General features: G+C 40.2%; 1 protein-coding gene across 1 annotated transcript in view; it reads right to left on the reverse strand.

Moving 5' to 3' along the window:
- Positions 1-18,883, reverse strand: part of LOC117368146 (extracellular matrix protein 2) — a 99,139-nt gene that overhangs the window by 56,165 nt on the left and 24,091 nt on the right. Inside the window, exon 4 of the mRNA XM_033961513.1 lies at positions 10,112-10,257. Coding sequence (XP_033817404.1) covers positions 10,112-10,257 — 146 coding nt within the window. The remainder of the gene's footprint in view (positions 1-10,111; positions 10,258-18,883) is intronic.

Here is an 18,883-nt window from a genome sequence, read left to right on the forward strand (position 1 = left end):
ATATTTGCCATCGATAAATAAGAAAACCTTTGCTGAAATTTTCCAAAAGGTGTCAGAAGTTAGAAGTGTGTTGGAATATGACTATGGTAGAGAGTCCATGCCAGACAGATGGACATTTGAGACCCATCATAGCTCTGGCAGAAGACTAGAATACACTTACAAGGAAAGCTTTGTTGGTAGCTTTCAGAATTGCATGGATGTGAAAAGCATCATCGAGCTGAGCACAGTGCAACTGTAAATCTCTTTGACTTTAAAAGTAAATTCTGCCCTACTTGTATACACAAACACAGAAAGCACAATACCTATCCTGTCTGAATCTGCAAAATGTTTTTCCAGTCATCTAGATATAGTGCAACTTAAAAGCAGCTATATCACCAAGAGAATCACATTTACAAAGAGAAATTAGACCTTACCTGCTAATTCTTTCCTTTACACACTCTAGACCAGTCAAGATGCTTGGGTTATGCACACCTACCAGCAGATGCAGACCGAGAACAACTGACTCAGAACTGTATAAGAACACTGTGCAGTTCCCAACCAGCCAGTACAGTGGTACCTCGGAATCCGAATGACTTGGAATCCAAACTTTTTTTTGTAGTAAATTTTGTCTTGGAATCCGAACTCTGCTTTGGGATTCGAATGTCCTGCACATTGTATGTGTGTGTTTGTGCCCCAGAATCTGAATGCTGCTTTGGAATATTTGTTAATATTTTAACTTAAAATCCAGTGTATTTTCTGTTAAAATTTGAGTTTGTGGGGCCCAGGAACGGATTAATCTAGTTTCTATTATTTTCAAGGGAAAAATTGTCTTGGAACTCGAACGGGGTTTTGGAACGGATTAAGTTCGGATTCCAAGGCATCACTGTATTTCCAAAACAAAGCAGATGAAGTATGGCTAACCCCATTCTTTACCATATGCCTATTTTAATACGTAAGAAGAAACAAAAATGAAGCCAACCTACCTATATCTGAAAATAGTTATCCAGCTTTTCAAAAACTACTACACTGAGTTATTTACATATGGTTCTGTGGAGGGGCTCCAAGGGGGAGGAGAGGGGCTCCGTTGGGCCGGGCAGGGGATCCATTGGCCCGAGATATGGCTCTGATGGGAAGGAGAGGGGCTCCTTTGGTCCGGGCAGGGGCTCTGAAAGGGAATGTGGAAGCAAACAGAGTCATTGAGAGCCCTGAGAAGATAGCTGAGCTCCTCTTAGGTTTTTCTTGTCATTGGCACCACCATATACACTTTCATGGCAAAATAAAAGCACCTAAATCAGTCCGGGGAAGGCAAGGATTGTAAGCAAGGGAAAGAAATAGCTCCAATAGTAACTGCTGAGAGCACACGGAGGGGCAAGAAAATTAAAAAGCTTTAATATAAGACCTATATGTCTCAATCTCAAAATGGGGGAAGTGTACAATCCATTGGGTGGGAAATGTAAATGGAAGAATAATACCTATTTTTATGCCCTCTGGAACTGTCACCAAATTCAAAATTTTTGGAAAAGAACCTTAAGATCCTTAATCAAACTATTTGAATTCAGCCTGCGGACATTCTTAACTCCATGATGGGAGTTAAGGGGTAAAGAGCCAGGTGTTGGGCAATGAAAGTTTGTATGGTTGAGAACAGTGGCATGCCTGTTTTGGTTGCCACACGGGGTGGAGCACCCCCATCCTCCAGGCGCATCACCCCCTCCCCCAGGCATTGGGAAGAGGGCATGAAGCAGTCATGGGGTCATCGTCTGCATGTGCACAGCTGTGAGCTCTGTTGGTTCTTTGCCCTGGAACAGGAAGTTGATGTCAAAGGGGGCGGGGGCTGGTGAAGCTGATGGCCACATGCATGTGGACTGTGGCCCTGCAGATGCTCTATGCACCCTCTTACTGCTTGCACCCAGGGTGGACCACACCCAACACCCCACCCTTGAAACACGCTTGATATACCATTGATACTGGTTGTAGTTTACAATACTGGACACAAGTAGACTAGCCATCTTATTGGCATTGGAGAAATAGGGTGCATGACCTCTTTTAATGGAGTTAAGAGAACTATATTTAACTTTTAAGCAACAATCTTGCTTTGTGGCTCTATGGTCCCTATATATTCAGAGGTTACCTCCAAAGGCACATAGTTTTATTTTGAATCAATTAGGAGAAAAAATATTGCAGACTCCAATACAATGTGCCACTAATTAGTCTTGGGTTTTTAGGTCCATTCAATTTCTTGTTTATTAAGTTCTACCTGTTGGAGGGGATTGGGTGGGTGGGTAGGAGGGTTGTAGCATATAGGAATAAACATAATTAGTATAAATGCAATGTTATGGGGCTTGAAGGGCTATAAGACTCCAAGCCCTTCCGATTCTGAGCTTTGTTGGGCTCTGGGGGAAATGGGGAGTGGGGAGTGGGGAGGGGTAGTGGATGAGTTAATAATTGGAAAATATTGACCTATAGATGTATCTTGTTACTGTAATGTATTTCTATTTGTTGTTCAATGACAAATTGTTTCATAACATAACATAACATAACATAACAACTCACTTATATACCACAAATACCGTTAAGTTCTATGCGGTTCACAGAGATTAGCAATACAAATGAATAAACAACCAGTATCTAACTTCCAAAAGATTCTATAAAAAGATGCATCTTTAAAGCTCGTCAAAATTGTTGATACGAATTTGAAAGTGTAAATATTTGAGTCATTTAAATTAAAAAGCTTACTGGAAAACAAAAAAAACTTGTAAGTGGAATTCTCCCTTCCTAATTGCCTTTAATAAACTGGGCCTTTTAATGTGAATGCTCCACTGAAGTCTAAAGGCATCGCTAGGACCAGCAACTATGTCCTCTCTATAGGAGATGCAGTGTCCCAGTCAGGTCCGCACCCCCTGTATAGTCACCAGTTGAGCTGCCTGCTGGTATAATTATTCACTGTGGGGAACCACAACATCACTTGAACCCATCAGCAGAAGGGGTGTAGAACTTGGAATTACGATTTCCTAACTGGCACGTGGCTCACAGCATTGTTGGGCTGGCTCCAAGGCATACCCCCATCCACTCAGAGATCAGCACTTAGATAGGGTCCCAGAGAGAGAGAGAGAGAACAACAAAGTTAAAAATAAAAGCTTCTGGAATTAAAAAACATATAATAAAAAAAATCCTCAATGAAGCCGCATCTTTCCAAAGAAAACAGACAAGCTCTTGGGCTGTATTTCTGGAAGGAGGAATGAGTTCTTGTGGCTCTGAATCCAGCAGCCTGCAAGTCTCTGTGCATTTTTTATATTTAGGCATGCAGAAAAATATAGAAGGGCACAAATGACAAACATGGAGAGGAAAAAAGCCCTGAAGGACAGAAAGAGAAAAGACAGCGGAAAAAAGGAGGTAGAAAAGAATAAAAACATAAAAGAAAAGGCGAAAAAGGAAGAGAAGAGAGAGTTTGCAGAATATAAACAAAAGCAGAGACAGAAAGAGAAGAAATCGAAGCCAGAAAGAGAGAGAAATGGAAGAAAACATAGACATGTGATGGCAGGTAAAGGCCAATTGGCCCATCCAGAAAGAAAAGGAGAGGAACAGATGAGAGAAGTAGCAATAGACAAAAGGAAGAAGATGGAAGAAAAGAAAACAAGGGGACCTGAACTGAACGACAAGAGGAGAATAGAAAGTGCAAAATAATCCAGAATAGGAAAACAAAATGAAAGAAAAGAGAAACAAAATGAGGAGAGAGTGAAATTAAGCAGAGTAGAAGGTAAAAAAGGAATATGAATGAAAGGGAGAAAGAGCAAAGGTAAACATGAGACCTAAGGGAAATGAGATAGAGGCTAGACAGTTCAGGAAAAAGAAAAGAAACTCCCCCACTTATCACTGAGAAACTACAGTATCTCTGACTTAGGGCTCCTTTTACTAAGCTGTACTGGCGTTAGTTTTTGGCACATAGCGCGGGGTTAGCGCGCGCTAAAAACGCTAGCGCAGCTTAGTAAAAGGAGCCCTCAATGAAACATGCAGGCTGTAAACAGCAACAGGAAGTGAACTGTTTTAATACATTTGAATGTACTTCAAGTTGCTTAAATAAATCAAATCTAAATAACCAAAGCTAATTCCAAACTAGTCGGCAAGCAAGAGAGAGAACTGAAAAGTAATGAAAGTATTGAGGTATGCAAAGCAAAAAAATATATGACGGTCTACAAGCCACCACAGTAGCGAAAATAAACCACCACCTCTCAAATCTGCTGACCATGACGCCCAACTACAAAACATTCAGGAAAGAACTGAAAACCATACTATTCAAGAAATTTGTCACATGATCTAACCAAACCGTATCGACCCTTCCCAGATCCCGACGCATACTATAGCTATCAACCTTGTAATCTCCCTGGGAACGCCAAGGGCTAATTTCTTGTTGTAAACCGCCTAGAACTGAAAGGTATTGGCGGGATAGAAGACATCAATGTAATGTAATTTAGGAAAAATGAAAACGGTGCATCCACTTAAAAATCCAAATGGTACACAGTATCAGGTCAGATCATCGTCTCCACAGTGTTGTTTCGTTTCTTGGTTGCCCCTTATTTTTTTTTAATTCTTTATTTAATTTTTAATTAAGTACAGAATTGTGCTTAACAGGAAATATTCCAATATTAATACATCCAATATACAATTGGAATAAACAAGATAAATCAGCACTTTTGGAATCATCAAAGCACTTTTGAATGGTCTGGTCGAGCTACATTAATAGTATCTTTAGTATTTCATCAGGTTGCCCCTTTTCTAATGTGGACCTATTCAGTGATTTTTTTTTTTGATTTTTTTTTGATTGCCAAAATCCAAAGAGCACTTCTGCAAGGGGGCATGGCCCTGGGAAGGGCATGGCCCTGGGAAGGGCATGGGCAGGGCTGGGGTGTGCCTAGCACTTACGCAGGTCCTACAAGGGGCCGCTGAAACATTCTCAGTTGGGAGAAATAATATTGTACCACTAATTAGTCTTGGGTTCTTAGGTCTATTCAGTTTCTTGTTCCTTAAGTTCTACCTGTTGGAGGGAGTTGGGTAGGAGGGTTGTAAGATGGAGTGAACATAATTAGTATAGGTGCAATGTTATATGGGGCCTGAAGGGCTATAATCTAATCTAATCTAATCTAAAGCTTGGATTTATATACTTTGTCCTTTCCCCAAAAGGAGCTCGACTCGGTTCACATAAAAATCAACAATCAAGTTTCAAGTTTATTAAGTTTTAATATACCGACCATCGACGGACACCTGGCCGGTTTACAATGTTAAAAATGAAAGATTAAAACTAAATTGAAGGGAAAGCAAATTAGAGAGAAAATTACTTAATAATGAAGACCCTCATCCGACATCCTAGAGAGAAGATAACTAATTATTTTTTTAGAACAATTTTCTAAGAACTGTTGAAATAACAGTGTTTTCATAGATTTACGGAAAATCTGGAAGGAGAGAAGAGTTCTAACACAAGAGGGAATCCCATTCCAAATCAGTATATGAGAAAGATCGAGTAATATTACCAATAGAATTTATTCCTTTTAAAGATGGAAAGGACAGTTTAAATTTCTGAGAGTTTCTTGACTCAGAAGATCTATGATTATTCAAAGATAAAGGAATCAAAGACGTAAATAGCCCATGTATGATTTTAAAAACCATAGAAGCACATTTAAACTGCACTCTAAGATAGACAGGGAGCCAGTGAAGATTTCTCATAAGAGGAGATCAATTTTCTCTTACCAAATATTAGCTTTGCTACTGTATTTTGGATTAGTTGTAACCATTTTAGATTCCCCTTACTCAGGCCTATATAGATTGAATTACAGTAATCTAATTGTGCTAGGATAATAGCTTGCACCAGTACCACAAAATGTCCTTAACATTTGTAAGCTGAAAAAAGCATTTTTGTGAAAGGTGATTAACCTGACATTGAAATGATAAAGAAGAGTCCAATATTATTCCCAGAACTCTACATGAAAATTCAAATTTCAAAGATTCTCCAAAGTTACAGAGAGAGGTAACTGTTCAATTTTTGGGCCAAACCATAATAATTTTGGCTTGGCTGCATTAAGTTTCATTTGAACAGAGATAGCCCACATTTGAAGTATGGAAATACAAGAATTTATATTTAGATCAAAGTTGCTCAGTTTTGGATCTACTTCTAATAGAATAAAAATATCGCCCGCATATGTAAAAATTGTTTCAGAAGTGGCTAAATTAAGGTTTTTTTAAAGTACCGTAGTCATATAAATGTTAAAAATTAAAGGAGACAACGGGGAGCCCTGTGGAACTCCACAAGCAGACTTCCATAGGGCAGATGTTTCACCAGCAGTATATACCTCATAAGTGCATAGTGTTAGAAAACCTGTAAACCATCTCAGAACTTTCTGATCCAGGCCTATCTCAGAAAGTAAATAGATCAGTATATCATGATGTACTACATCAAAAGTTGCTAAAAGATCAAATTGCAGCAAGATAGCATATCTTAGAGATCAGTGTCAATAATATATTTCTGTGCTGAAATTAGATCGAAAATCATGTTGGAATGGGAAAAGAATAGAGAATTTATCCAAATAACTAGAAAGTTGTAATAATAGGATGTGCTGAGACTGGAGTCAGTGCAAAGAATGGCCACCCGGATGGTCTCGGGACTCAAGGATCTACCATACGAAAAACGGCTTGACAAATTACAGCTATACTCGCTCGAGGAGCGCAGAGAGAGGGGGGACATGATCGAGACGTTCAAGTATCTTACGGGCCGCATCGAGGCGGAGGAAGATATCTTCTTTTTCAAGGGTCCCACGACAACAAGAGGGCATCCGTTGAAAATCAGGGGCGGGAAACTACGAGGTGACACCAGGAAATTCTTTTTCACCGAAAGAGTGGTTGATCGCTGGAATAGTCTTCCACTACAGGTGATTGAGGCCAGCAGCGTGCCTGATTTTAAGGCCAAATGGGATCGGCACATGGGATCTATTCACAGGGCAAAGGTAGGGGAGGGACATTAAGGTGGGCAGACTAGATGGGCCGTGGGCCCTTATCTGCCGTCTATTTCTATGTTTCTATGTTTCTAATAGAAATAATAACCTCAGTCATCTTAGTTAATATGGGGATATTAGCGATTGGACGACATTGAGATGGAACTGCTAGGTTAAGAACATAAGAATTGCCGCTGCTGGGTCAGACCAGAGGTCCATCGCGCCCAGCAGTCCGCTCCCACGGACCATTCAATAATGGGGTTAAAGCTTTGTTGGATTCTGGGGGAAATGGGGAGTGGGGAGGGGTGGTGGATGAGTTAATAATTGGAAAATATTGACCTCTAGATGCATCTTGTTACTGTCCAACCACGAAGAGAACCACGTGGAGCACTGAAACTTACAAGTTAGCCCACACTTTTCTTGACATGAGATGAGACAAAAAGTGTCAACAAAAGTAAGTTTCAAGGCTCCACACCATTCTCTTCTTGGTTGGGCTGAGAACTTTCCAGCGGCCCCTTGTAGAATGCTAGCAGCTGCACACCTAACTGACAGCAGTCAAGCGCAAGCATTTACACCAGCCACTGCGCTAGCGGTGAGTAACTGCAGATTTACGCTAATAGTCTAAGATGGTTGTTGAACACAATTGCAAATGCAGAATCCATGCTTGGAGTGCATCATCCCAGCATCTGATTTTAGGTGATCTATAGAGAATTAACCCCTATCTGAGTTATTTTGGTAATCTTTCAGCTTTGTCAACTGTTGCAATGCAAATTCCACTCACCTCGTATTGATATATTGGGGGGGGTTGGATTTGTTATTTATCTCCCCTTGTTCTGATAGTATATTGAAAAACAATGTAATAATAGACCATTTCCATACATAAAGCACTATTTTGTATATTTAAATGACTTTGAAATTATCCTTAAAATGGGTTGAAATAATTTCAATATAAATTCAGCCTGTTAGATATAAATGAAAATATAGATCTCTTGGCCGCACATTGCTGGGATTCCTAACTCATTCAGCTTATCTTAGAGAGGCTAAGGCCCTCTTTTACTAAGGTGCGCTAAGCATTTTAGTACGTGTTTAGCGCACGCTATCAATGCGTGCGCTAACCGCTAACGCGTCGATAGGATAACATGCACATGTTAGCGTTTAGCATGTGTTTAGCGCAAACTAATATTTATCGCGTGCTAAAAAGCATAGCGCACCGTAGTAAAATTCAAAGACGAAAGTATAATGTCATACGCAGATGACATTTTTCTCCTTATTCCCACAACCAAAAATCAGTCGGACTTACCCAACAAAATCTCACACAATATAGAAAAAAATCCAAAAATGGGCAACAATCAACAAACTGAAACTAAACACTACTAAAACCAAAGTTCTATACTTCCACACGGCCCAGCAAACGGCACCTACAAGCATCACCCTTCGATCAGGCGAAACCCTCTCCATAGATGAGTCCTCCAAAATCCTAGGTTACATATTGGACTCCACTCTAACCATTGAACCCCAAATATCTAGTCTCCAAAAGAAATCCCTCTACACCCTGAGACAATTAAGACTAATCAGACCGTACTTTCACCAATACCACTTTGCCTTAATCGTACAACTGATGATCCTACCACAACTGGACTACCGCAACTCCATCTACATGGGAATCAACACTGCTCTAATTCACAAACTGCAACTCATCCAAAACACTGCTGTAAGACTTATCTTCATCCTGAGAAAATACGACTCAGTCACAACCTTCATCAAATATAAGCACTGGCTACCCATCCCATCATGAATAACATTCAAAATATCTTGAATCATTCACCGCATACTTTATGGAAACTCTGCGGCCCCACTCATCCAACTCTTCTCAGTAGCATGGTCTACTTCTTGCAGAACCCTCAACCGGATGCTACTAAATCTCCCATCCACTAAAGATCTTCACTATAAATGAGTTTTCCACTCCATGCTTACTTTTCTAGGAGTAAAAACTTGGAATGGCCTTACAGAAAGGACCAGAACTGAACCTTGCCACATCATCTTCCGAAGAAAACTTAAAACCCATCTGTTCAATACTTAATCTCCTTTATCCTCCCCTCTCCTCGCTCCCTTTCCCCTTCCTCCCTTCCTCCACTCTCCCCTCTTTTTCTCTTCCCTTCCTCTCCCTCCTACCTATCCACCTCTCCTCTCTCCCTCCTATTTCTCTCCTCTCTTGCCTCTCTTTACAGTCGCCTTGAGCCTGTATAGTTATGAGCAACACACAAATAGAAGATTAGATTAGATTAAAAGAGGGGGTAAGTCTAGCCTGACATTGCTTTCTCACTGCATGCAGGTGATGTGGCTTTGTATTTTTCTTAAGCAAATTGCTTAAGAACTCCACACATGCAATATGGTCTACTTGTTGACTGCACAATGTAGCACAATTATGTCAAACTTGCGGCCCACAACAAACATCTTTGCAGCCCAGCCAATGTAATCCAATAAGTCATAACTAGAGTCGTGAAATTTCTCCCACAATCCATCGGCGCTGAGCAGGTGCCTATCTAAGCCAGTTGAAAACGATACAACATACGAGTATAACCAGTTGCAATGTGGAAGCCTTTGGTACCTGAGACAAGTTTGCACCTTTAGTCATAACGCACCATTCCCCCCCCCCACTAATACTAGCAGGGAATCAGACAATAATAATACTTGCCATGCCATTAGTCTTGCATTGACTTGCTTGGTATGCCTAACAGGAAATATTTATACTTTATAAAAGGAAATAAGTCTCCTATCAGATCCAGACTTACCAACATTCACCTTGGGTCAATTTTAAAAGTAATCACCGCGGAAAAGATTTCCCCGCGAAATAGGAAAAATAGTAGCAGAGAAGAGATGCCAAGTGTCAGGAAGAAAACATTAATGTTATCGTTGCTCTTATTGTTTTTTATACTGTACTTTTCGAAATAAACCTAAGTTTCTATGAAAAATGACATTTTTGCTTTTTGCGGCCCACATAAACTTAAACTTTGTTTATTTGGCCCGTGTCAGTCTTTGAGTTTGACATGCTTGAGGTAGCACATATAAAGCCCTCATCAGGGTCAATCTGCAAAGGAAGGTTTATCTATGATGCTTGCTGTACCCCCTTCTCACTCATTTCCAGGAACACTCACCTGCAGCGATGATGGAATGGCTCGAAAGCTGTGGCAGTCCAGCCTCAGGTACATGAGGCTCTGCAGGGGTTTGAAGGTTAAAGGGCAAACATTTCTGTCATGAAATCCATTCCCTTCCGGTTTCAGAGTCAGCAAATTGTAGAGGCCTAGAGGGAAATGATGAGATCAAGGGTCATTCGTGCACCAGCTGCCTATTGCAGTCATACTGCCTGTATGTACATGAGGAAATACGAGCACTTTATTCTCTTGGCCCCTATGCTAGCCTTCACTGTTTACATTACTGTCACATTGAAGGAATATACCACCCTTCAATGTAACAATGCAGTGCTGACAAACATGGAGCAAAAAGAAATGCCACATGGACAAGGAGACTCTGGCAAGATATATATAGGTATAGGTATGAATAGTGATATTCTTGAATCAGTTGGCCATGGTTTTTTTCTTCAAAAATTGTTGACACATTCGAGTGTTGCTGAAATCAAAGTAAATTTTGATAAGTGTAGTTCATATTTTCCTTACATCCTTTTTTTTAACTACAATAAATGATATGTGGGTTTTTTTATTGGTGTATCACCAATATAATCTGCCAAGTTGAAAACCACTGATTTAAATCGTGGGGATAGAGGGGGTGATGAGAGTAAGGTGTGTGGATCTGAGTGGAGGGAGAAAGTTCTGGTGATTGGGATGAGATGGGAAGTATAAATATGAGGGTCATTTCATAAATAATGCACACTATTGCCATTATACTGTAATAGACTTGTGTCTGTCCAACATCTCAACACACATCACAGTATCTTGCAAAATAATCCTTTAACTTTGCTGTATAACAAATGTAAGTGCCTTAATAAGCTGTATTAATAAAATAAGTAAGTACCTTTGAAACCTCTTTCCCTTCTTCTGGCTCTTCTTCTTTCTCTCCCTTCTGATGCTTACTCTTCCCCCCACCCACCTGAGAATTTGTCTCACTTTCTTAGATCCCTTCTCTACCCATTCTCCAGCTCCCTATTCAGAACTGTAAATAGGCATTTTAACATACGAGGGTCATTTCATAAATAATGCACACTATTTTTTATTTTTTTTTTAATACACATGTTTTTTTTAATTTTTTTTTCAAGTATTTCTTTACAATCCTTCAATATAGTCTCCCTACTTTGTAATGACCGAGTCCCAATGTCTGGGAAGCTTCATTATTCCATCCAACACACTGTTTTTGTTCAGTTGCCAAATGGCTCGAGTACCAGAGGAAAAAAGATCTTCCAGAGATGCAAAACAATGTCCACGCATAGGTTGTTTCAACTTTAGAAAAAGGTTGAAGTCTGGTGGACTCATGTCTGGACTGTAGGTAGCATGAGGTAACACCTCTCAGCCATATTTGTGTAGTTTTTCAATGATGAGTGGAGAGCTCCATCTTCCCCATGGCCAAAAATATTTTGATGAGCTCAATCAAAAGTCAAACAGATGATGATTTTTGCTTATGATCATGAAGGCATCATCATTACAGACAAAGTTCCATGTGGAAGTGTCACAGCAGTGTATTATTGTGATTATTTTGCAAAATAATGTGCAGAAAAATGCACAAAACCCGACCTCAGTTGCTCTTGGTTGGGCCACTCATTCTTCACGACAACACTCGCCCACACATAAGGACTGTCGTCATTGAAAAACTATGCAAATACGGCTGGGAGGTGTTACCTCATGCCCCCTGCAGTCCAGACATGAGTCCACCAGACTTTGACATCATTTTGCATCTCTGGAAGAGCTTTTTTACTCTGGTACCCTAGCCATTCGGCAACTGAACAAAAACAGTGTCTTGGATGGAATAATGAAGCTTCCTGGACATTGGGACTCAGTCATTGCAAAGCAGAGAGACTATATTGAAGGATTGTAAAGAAATACTTGGAAAAAAAAAATGTATATAAAAAAAAAAAAAATAGTGTGCATTATTTATGAAATGACCCTCGTATGTTAAAATGCCTATTTACAGTTCTGAATAGGGAGCTGGAGAATGGGTAGAGAAGGGATCTAAGAAAGTGAGACAAATTCTCAGGTGGGTAGGGGGAAGAGTAAGCATCAGAAGGGAGAGAAAGAAGCAGAGCCAGAGGAAGGGAAAGAGATTTCAAAGATACTTATTTTATTAATACAGCTTAATAAGGCACTTACATTTGTTATACAGCGAAGTTAAAGGATTATTTTGCAAGATACTGTGATGTGTGTTGAGATGTTGGACAGACACAAGTCTATTACAGTATAACGGCAAAGTTATGGGATAATAGGATTATATTTTTAAAATATCAGAAGAATGTACAGCTCATGTTGGCTGACACGAAACAACAATTAACAAATTGGGTGCCCCTTCCCTTGTTTTTATTAGGGTGGGTGGATAAATCTATATAAAATGATAATCTTCCTCAAATAGCTGTTCAAGCTACAAGTTCTCCCTCTGAAGTTGATGGCCAAGGATCTCCTGCTTCTCAGTATGATGCTCCATAAATTCTGTTGGGCGAACTGGAAGTCAAAACTATTTTTTCTCATTGTTTGGCTCCTGGGATTCGGGGAGTTTAAGTTTGCCGGATATCCAACTTTATAATTTCACCTATCCCCTTTGACATATTAATGATTTGCTTAGGGGTAGCCAGCAACATAGTCCTCTGTCGTTGGAACAGGCCTATGTAGCACCATACCAATTTAATTCCATTTTACATGCCCCAACCACGCTTTTACCTCTAGCAATCAAACATAGTTGGATGATCCATCAGAGGAAATCTAGCTTTTTTGTCAGGACAGGAGAACAAGGCGTTTCAACACTGGGAGGACATTCGTCTTGTCCTCTTAGAGGATCTGCTTGACCTTGCTTACCTTCATGGATTTTTCACAAAAAAACACCTAGATGGGGAGACTGTTATGCTTTCTGTCAAATTAAAAAATTATGCACCAAAATTCAAATACTAATAAATAGAATTTAAATTAGCCACCAAGTGATAAATGTGAATAGAAAACTTTGCACAAGTTCCTCAGTTTGCCACACTGAAATAACGTATGGTAGCTGTCCTCATAGGAACCATATAACGTGTATAGTTTTCATTATTTTGTCATTTTTTTCATTTTTTTCTTCTTATCTTTTTACTTTTTTGTCTTATTCAATAATTTATAAATTATAAAGTGCTTGTGCCTAGTATTTTAGCGTTTATAGCAAAGATAGTGATAATAATAATCACTTAGCTTTTATCTGACTCTGGGTCTGGCTCAATCCCCACCGACGCGTTTCACGATTTCATCAGGGTCGGGGAAGGAGAACACAGAGCAGTATCTTATCCTAGCAAAATGCTAGATCCGGTTCATTAATTATGGATCTAGCATTTTGCTAGGATAAGATACTGCTCTGTGTTCTCCTTCCCCGACCCTGATGAAATCGTGAAACGCGTCGGTGGGGATTGAGCCAGACCCAGAGTCAGATAAAAGCTAAGTGATTATTATTATCACTATCTTTGCTATAAACGCTAAAATACTAGGCACAAGCACTTTATAATTTATAAATTATTGAATAAGACAAAAAAGTAAAAAGATAAGAAGAAAAAAATGACAAAATAATGAAAACTATACACGTTATATGGTTCCTATGAGGACAGCTACCATACGTTATTTCAGTGTGGCAAACTGAGGAACTTGTGCAAAGTTTTCTATTCACATTTATCACTTGGTGGCTAATTTAAATTCTGTCAAATTAAACATTTTTTTCTCTAGACAAGAATGCCCTGGCCTTTCCTTTGGGGGATAGGCTGCATCAATTCTTTGATCTTATCTCCTTGGGCAGGATATCTATTTCAGGTTTTCGGGCAACTTTATCAACTTCTGCCCCCTCCTTATAGATTTTTCCCCCTTGTGACACAGATGGGAGCAAGATTTGGGAGGTTTGGTGTCTACCTGGGATGCTAGGGCCAGTATTAAGCGCATTCCTAATGAGGTCCGTAGTGCTTTGTTAATGGAGTGCGCTTTTCGAATGATTCATAGGGAATATATTACACCAACCCAGATGTATAAAATGGGTTATCTGCAAGCACAACAATGTATGAAGTACAATTTGTAGGCGGTTGATTTTTTTCATGTTTTCTGCCTCTGTCCGGATGTTCCGGCCTTTTGGAAGAGGGTGAGAGCATATATCATGCAAGTATTGGAGCGGCGATTGGACGTCTCTCCAGAGGCTCTTTTGTAGGGCTTGCTGGGTTCCAGTGGCATTCAAGGGAGAGGACCCAGACTTTGGGTCAGGAAACTGTGTATAGTGGGACAGAAAACCATCCTGAATGAGTGTACCTTGGCTAATGCTCCCTCTTATTGTTTATTTTTAGCTTCTAAACCGCTACTAATGACAGGGATGTCAATTCAGAGCGGTGTTACAATACAATTATTAATACCAGCATAATTATGGCATAATCAGTCATCCTATTTATGTTACTGGCACATCGATTGTCCTACTTACGAGTATGTATATGTTCATACCAAATCAATCATCCTACCTATCTTCACATCTAATATTAGGTTTACTTTTGCAGCTAAGTACATAATATTTGCACACCTCCTAAGGAGTTTGGCCTATTCAACTAAATATAATCTATATACCATGTATTTGTGTTGTGTTTTATTTTATCTTTGAAGTATTATCTTCCTCAGTCTAGTTTTCTGGGCTTCAGTCCTTGGTCTATTTATATCCTATTATGTTCTTTCTATTGAGTTCCTGATTGGGGGGAGGGGGGCTAGCCAACTGTCTCCTCTATGTTGTTTTATTGGCTAAAGTAGCATATGAAGAGGATGGTCTTTATCCCTTTCTTGAACTTTCTGGTATCTTTTTCTAGTTTTAGCTCCTTCGGCAGGGCATTCCACCAGCTTGGAGCCATCACCGAGAACATTCTTTTCCCAACGCTTTTGTATTTGATGTCTCTGAAGGAGGGAATTTCCAGCAGGTGATTTTTGGCTCGAGCGTAGTGCACGTGTTGTTGTGTGCCGATGCAGTCTGGCTGCTAGATATTGTGGTTCAGAGAAATTAATGATTTTGTGCGTCAGCAGTAGGATCTTGAATTTCACCCTGCTTTCAATTGGGAGCCAGTGTAGTTCTTTCAGTGGCGGAGTGGCACTCGCACGCCTCGATTTTCCCAGCAGAAATCTTGGGGATGGAGAGTTAGTCTTCATGAATTGATGGGCTGGGAGGCCAGAGATGCTAGGGCAGGGGTAGGGAACTCTGGTCCTCGAGAGCCGTATTCCAGTTGGGTTTTCAGGATTTCCCCAATGAATATGCATGAGATCTATTTGCATGCACTGCTTTCAATTGGGGAAATCCTGAAAACCCGACTGGAATACGGCTCTCGAGGACCGGAGTTCCCTACCCCTGTGCTAGGAGCACCTACAAAAGAAAAAAAGCTTTTTCTGAGCATTTGGGATCCCTGTCTAAATTCTCTTCCACATAGATTGCGCAGTAAGACCTTGAAACTGATATAATAGAGGTCATTTTTGATTTGGATATCTCACCTTCATCCACAATGTGAGAAGCTGCAGTTTGGAGGGGGGGTTGAGAGGTGGTTGGGTATTAGGGGAGGGAATAGTGTTTGGGGGTAGGTAAATGGGAGGGGCTGTTTGTTGGGCGATGGGAGGGGGAGGTTAGGAGGGCCTGATAGGGTGGACTGTAGAATTGATTGTGTATTACTGATACTGCAATACAGGAGTTCTTTGTGACTTGTAACAAGAACTTCAATTACAATTATGCTTCTGTGGTTACTCCTGATTACTTCTTCTGGAAGCTAACCTTGGAATCGGTTTCTCTTCCTCTTTCTTACACTGTCTACAGTTTTACATTTGTATATGTTAAATGCTACTTGCAGCTCACTCCAGAGGAAGATCATTGAAGGGGGGAGGGGAAAGGTAAAGGACACATACAATTGAATGACTTGTATTGTATTATTTTCTTTTCTTTATTGTTGTACAGTTGTAGTCATCAATAAAAATCATTGAAATTTAAAAAATATATCTATCAGAAGAGCCTAACTAAAGAGCATAAAGTCAGGAGCTCACCAGACGCTATTCTGCAGATCTGAAGCCTAGGACATGACCTATCCAGTACTAGGCAAAGTCCAACACTGGCATATATCCAGGTCAGCACCTGCAGGTCCCCTGAGAATCTGGCCTCTGTAATGCTTGGTTTATATTATATGCTTCATATTATTTTCATTGTTTTTAACTTGTCATAGCTCAATAAGCTCTTGGCAAAGGCATAGATGCTGAAACATTGTCAGTCTTCAAGTCCTGCAAGTGCTACTATCAATAAAGTGAACTTTGAACTTTACACTCATGGCTGAATTGTTGACATCTCATCCTCACGACTCCTTTATTGTGCCATTGTAATGCTGGTCAGATTCACAGCAAGGCCATAGCCAAGCTTGACATTTTGGGTGGGCACTAGGCATACAGATGTGAGTAGTGCTGGGTATACTCCCAAATAATGACTTAGCATTTGATGACAGATTTCTAAGCAAACCGTCTGCCCAACAGCTGTCCTGTATCAACATAAACCACATATGTATTTACTTAATGGGAGCTTTTAATTTACAAGCTTTAAAATTAAGGCCTATCATTTTTTTCCCTAGATTTGATAGCCTAATTTATGAGCCTAGTGATACAAATAATTAACCTTTTAATTCCCCCTTCCCATCAACTCTATTGCAGTGGTGTGCTACAGCTGACTTGGACCATCTCATGAGAGCCATTTCTTACATTTTTAAGAATTTTGAGAGCCGGTTGTTAAAGTAGCCACTGGGGGGGTCTGCCCTCCCCCCCCCCAATTTGGTCTTGGGCCCCCTCCTAAACTCCCTTTTACCTTTGCTGGTGGGGATGCTGAGCCCTGCCAGCCAAATAGACTTCCACTGCTTGTTTCTGACTCTGAGCAGTATGCTGAGTCTTCTCACACATGTATTTTTGTAACCCTCAAGTCCTTTTCTGTGGCAAAAGAGTCTGGGTTTTCCCAGATGTGACAAAACAGATGCAACAACAGAGGAAAGTTTTTGGGCACTAAAGCATGAGCCAGTAGCTTTGGAAACTTTTTTTCTATTAGCCCTATTATATTACATTATATTAGGGATTTCTATTCCGCCTGCAAATGTTTGATATGATATCTTAGAGTCAAATATGTGTATTTTCAACCAGAGCAGCTGAGGGCCTTTTTGGATTTGAAGAAGATTTGTAGAATTAATGATGTTAATGGGAGTTTATTCATGTTAATGGTCTTTCTTTTGATAATGTGTTTCTTTTTCTAGACTGCCTTATCTTTGATATGCTACCCCTCACATACACGCAAATATACATATGAGGTCTGACAATTAAGTTCGCAAACTTGCCTCCATGCACTTACGTTGGCAGCATTGTACAAACAACTCAGTAAGGTTTCAAAGCCCTGGTATATCAGTATTTCACAGCTATGTTCATGTCAACATGTGGCGGTGTCTTGCTGAGTCATGTTCATTATTATTGTTGCGTGTTTTTGTGTGCTGTTGTGAGAATGTCGGAGCTTGAATTAGAGCAACGAACAAACATTAAATTTCTTGTTAAACTTGGCAAGAGTGGAAATGAAATATGGACATGTTAGTCCAAGTTTATGGGGATAATGCCATGAAGAAAATGGCAGTGTACAAATGGATTAAACGTTTTTCTGAGGGGAGAGAAAGATTCATTGATGAAGGGAGGTCAGGGCGGCCAGTAACAAGCAGAACTGATGAAAACTTTCCAAAAATGAATCGAATTGTGTGTCAAAATTGTCAGCTGATTGTGAGAAGCATAGCAAACCAAGTAAACATTGATACAGAAACAGGAAAATCTTAACCGAAAATCTTGGCATGAGAAAGGTGTGTGCAAAAATGATGCCAAAGGAGCTCACCGATGAACAAAAAGAAATGAGAGTCGAAGTTTTCCAAGACTTTTGGAAAGGCAAGACAATAGTTTAGGCCAGTGGTTCCCAGCCCTGTCCTGGAGGACCACCAGGCCAATCGGGTTTTCAGGCTAGCCCTAATGAATATGCATGGAGCAGATTTGCAAGCCTGTCACTTCCATTATATGCAAATCTCTCTCATGCATATTCATTAGGGCTAGCCTGAAAACCCGATTGGCCTGGTGGTCCTCCAGGACAGGGTTGGGAACCACTGGTTTAGGCCATGTTATCACTAGTGATGAAATATGGGTTTACCAATACGACCCTGAAACAAAGCATCAAAGTGCAGAATGGAAGTCAGCCAATTCTCCAAGACCAAAAAAGTTCCACCAGTCCAAATCAAGAGTCAAAACAATGTTGCTAATCGTTTTTTGATATCAGAGGGATTGTTTATTATGAATTTGTACCAACTGGACAAACAGTTAACCAAATTTACTATTTGGAAGTGCTGAAAAGGCTGCGTAAAAAAGTTAGATGAAAATGACCTGAACTTTTTGCCAACAATTCATGGCTCTTGCATCATGACAATGCACCAGCTCACACGGCACTGTCTGTGAGGAAGATTTTAGCCAGAAAAATAAATAACTGTATTGGAGCACCCTCCCTACTCACATGATCTGGCCCCCAATGACTTTTTTCTTTACCCAAAGATAAAGGAAATATTGAAAGGAAGACATTTTGATGACATTCAGGACATCAAGGGTAATACGACGACAGCTCTGATGGGCATTCCAGAAAAAGAGGTCCAAAATTGCTTTGAAGGGTGGACTAGGCACTGGCGTTGGTGCATAGCTTCACCAAAGCCTCAA

The sequence above is a fragment of the Geotrypetes seraphini genome, chromosome 1 (genome assembly GCF_902459505.1).
Source record: "Geotrypetes seraphini chromosome 1, aGeoSer1.1, whole genome shotgun sequence".
Classification (NCBI taxonomy): domain Eukaryota; kingdom Metazoa; phylum Chordata; class Amphibia; order Gymnophiona; family Dermophiidae; genus Geotrypetes; species Geotrypetes seraphini.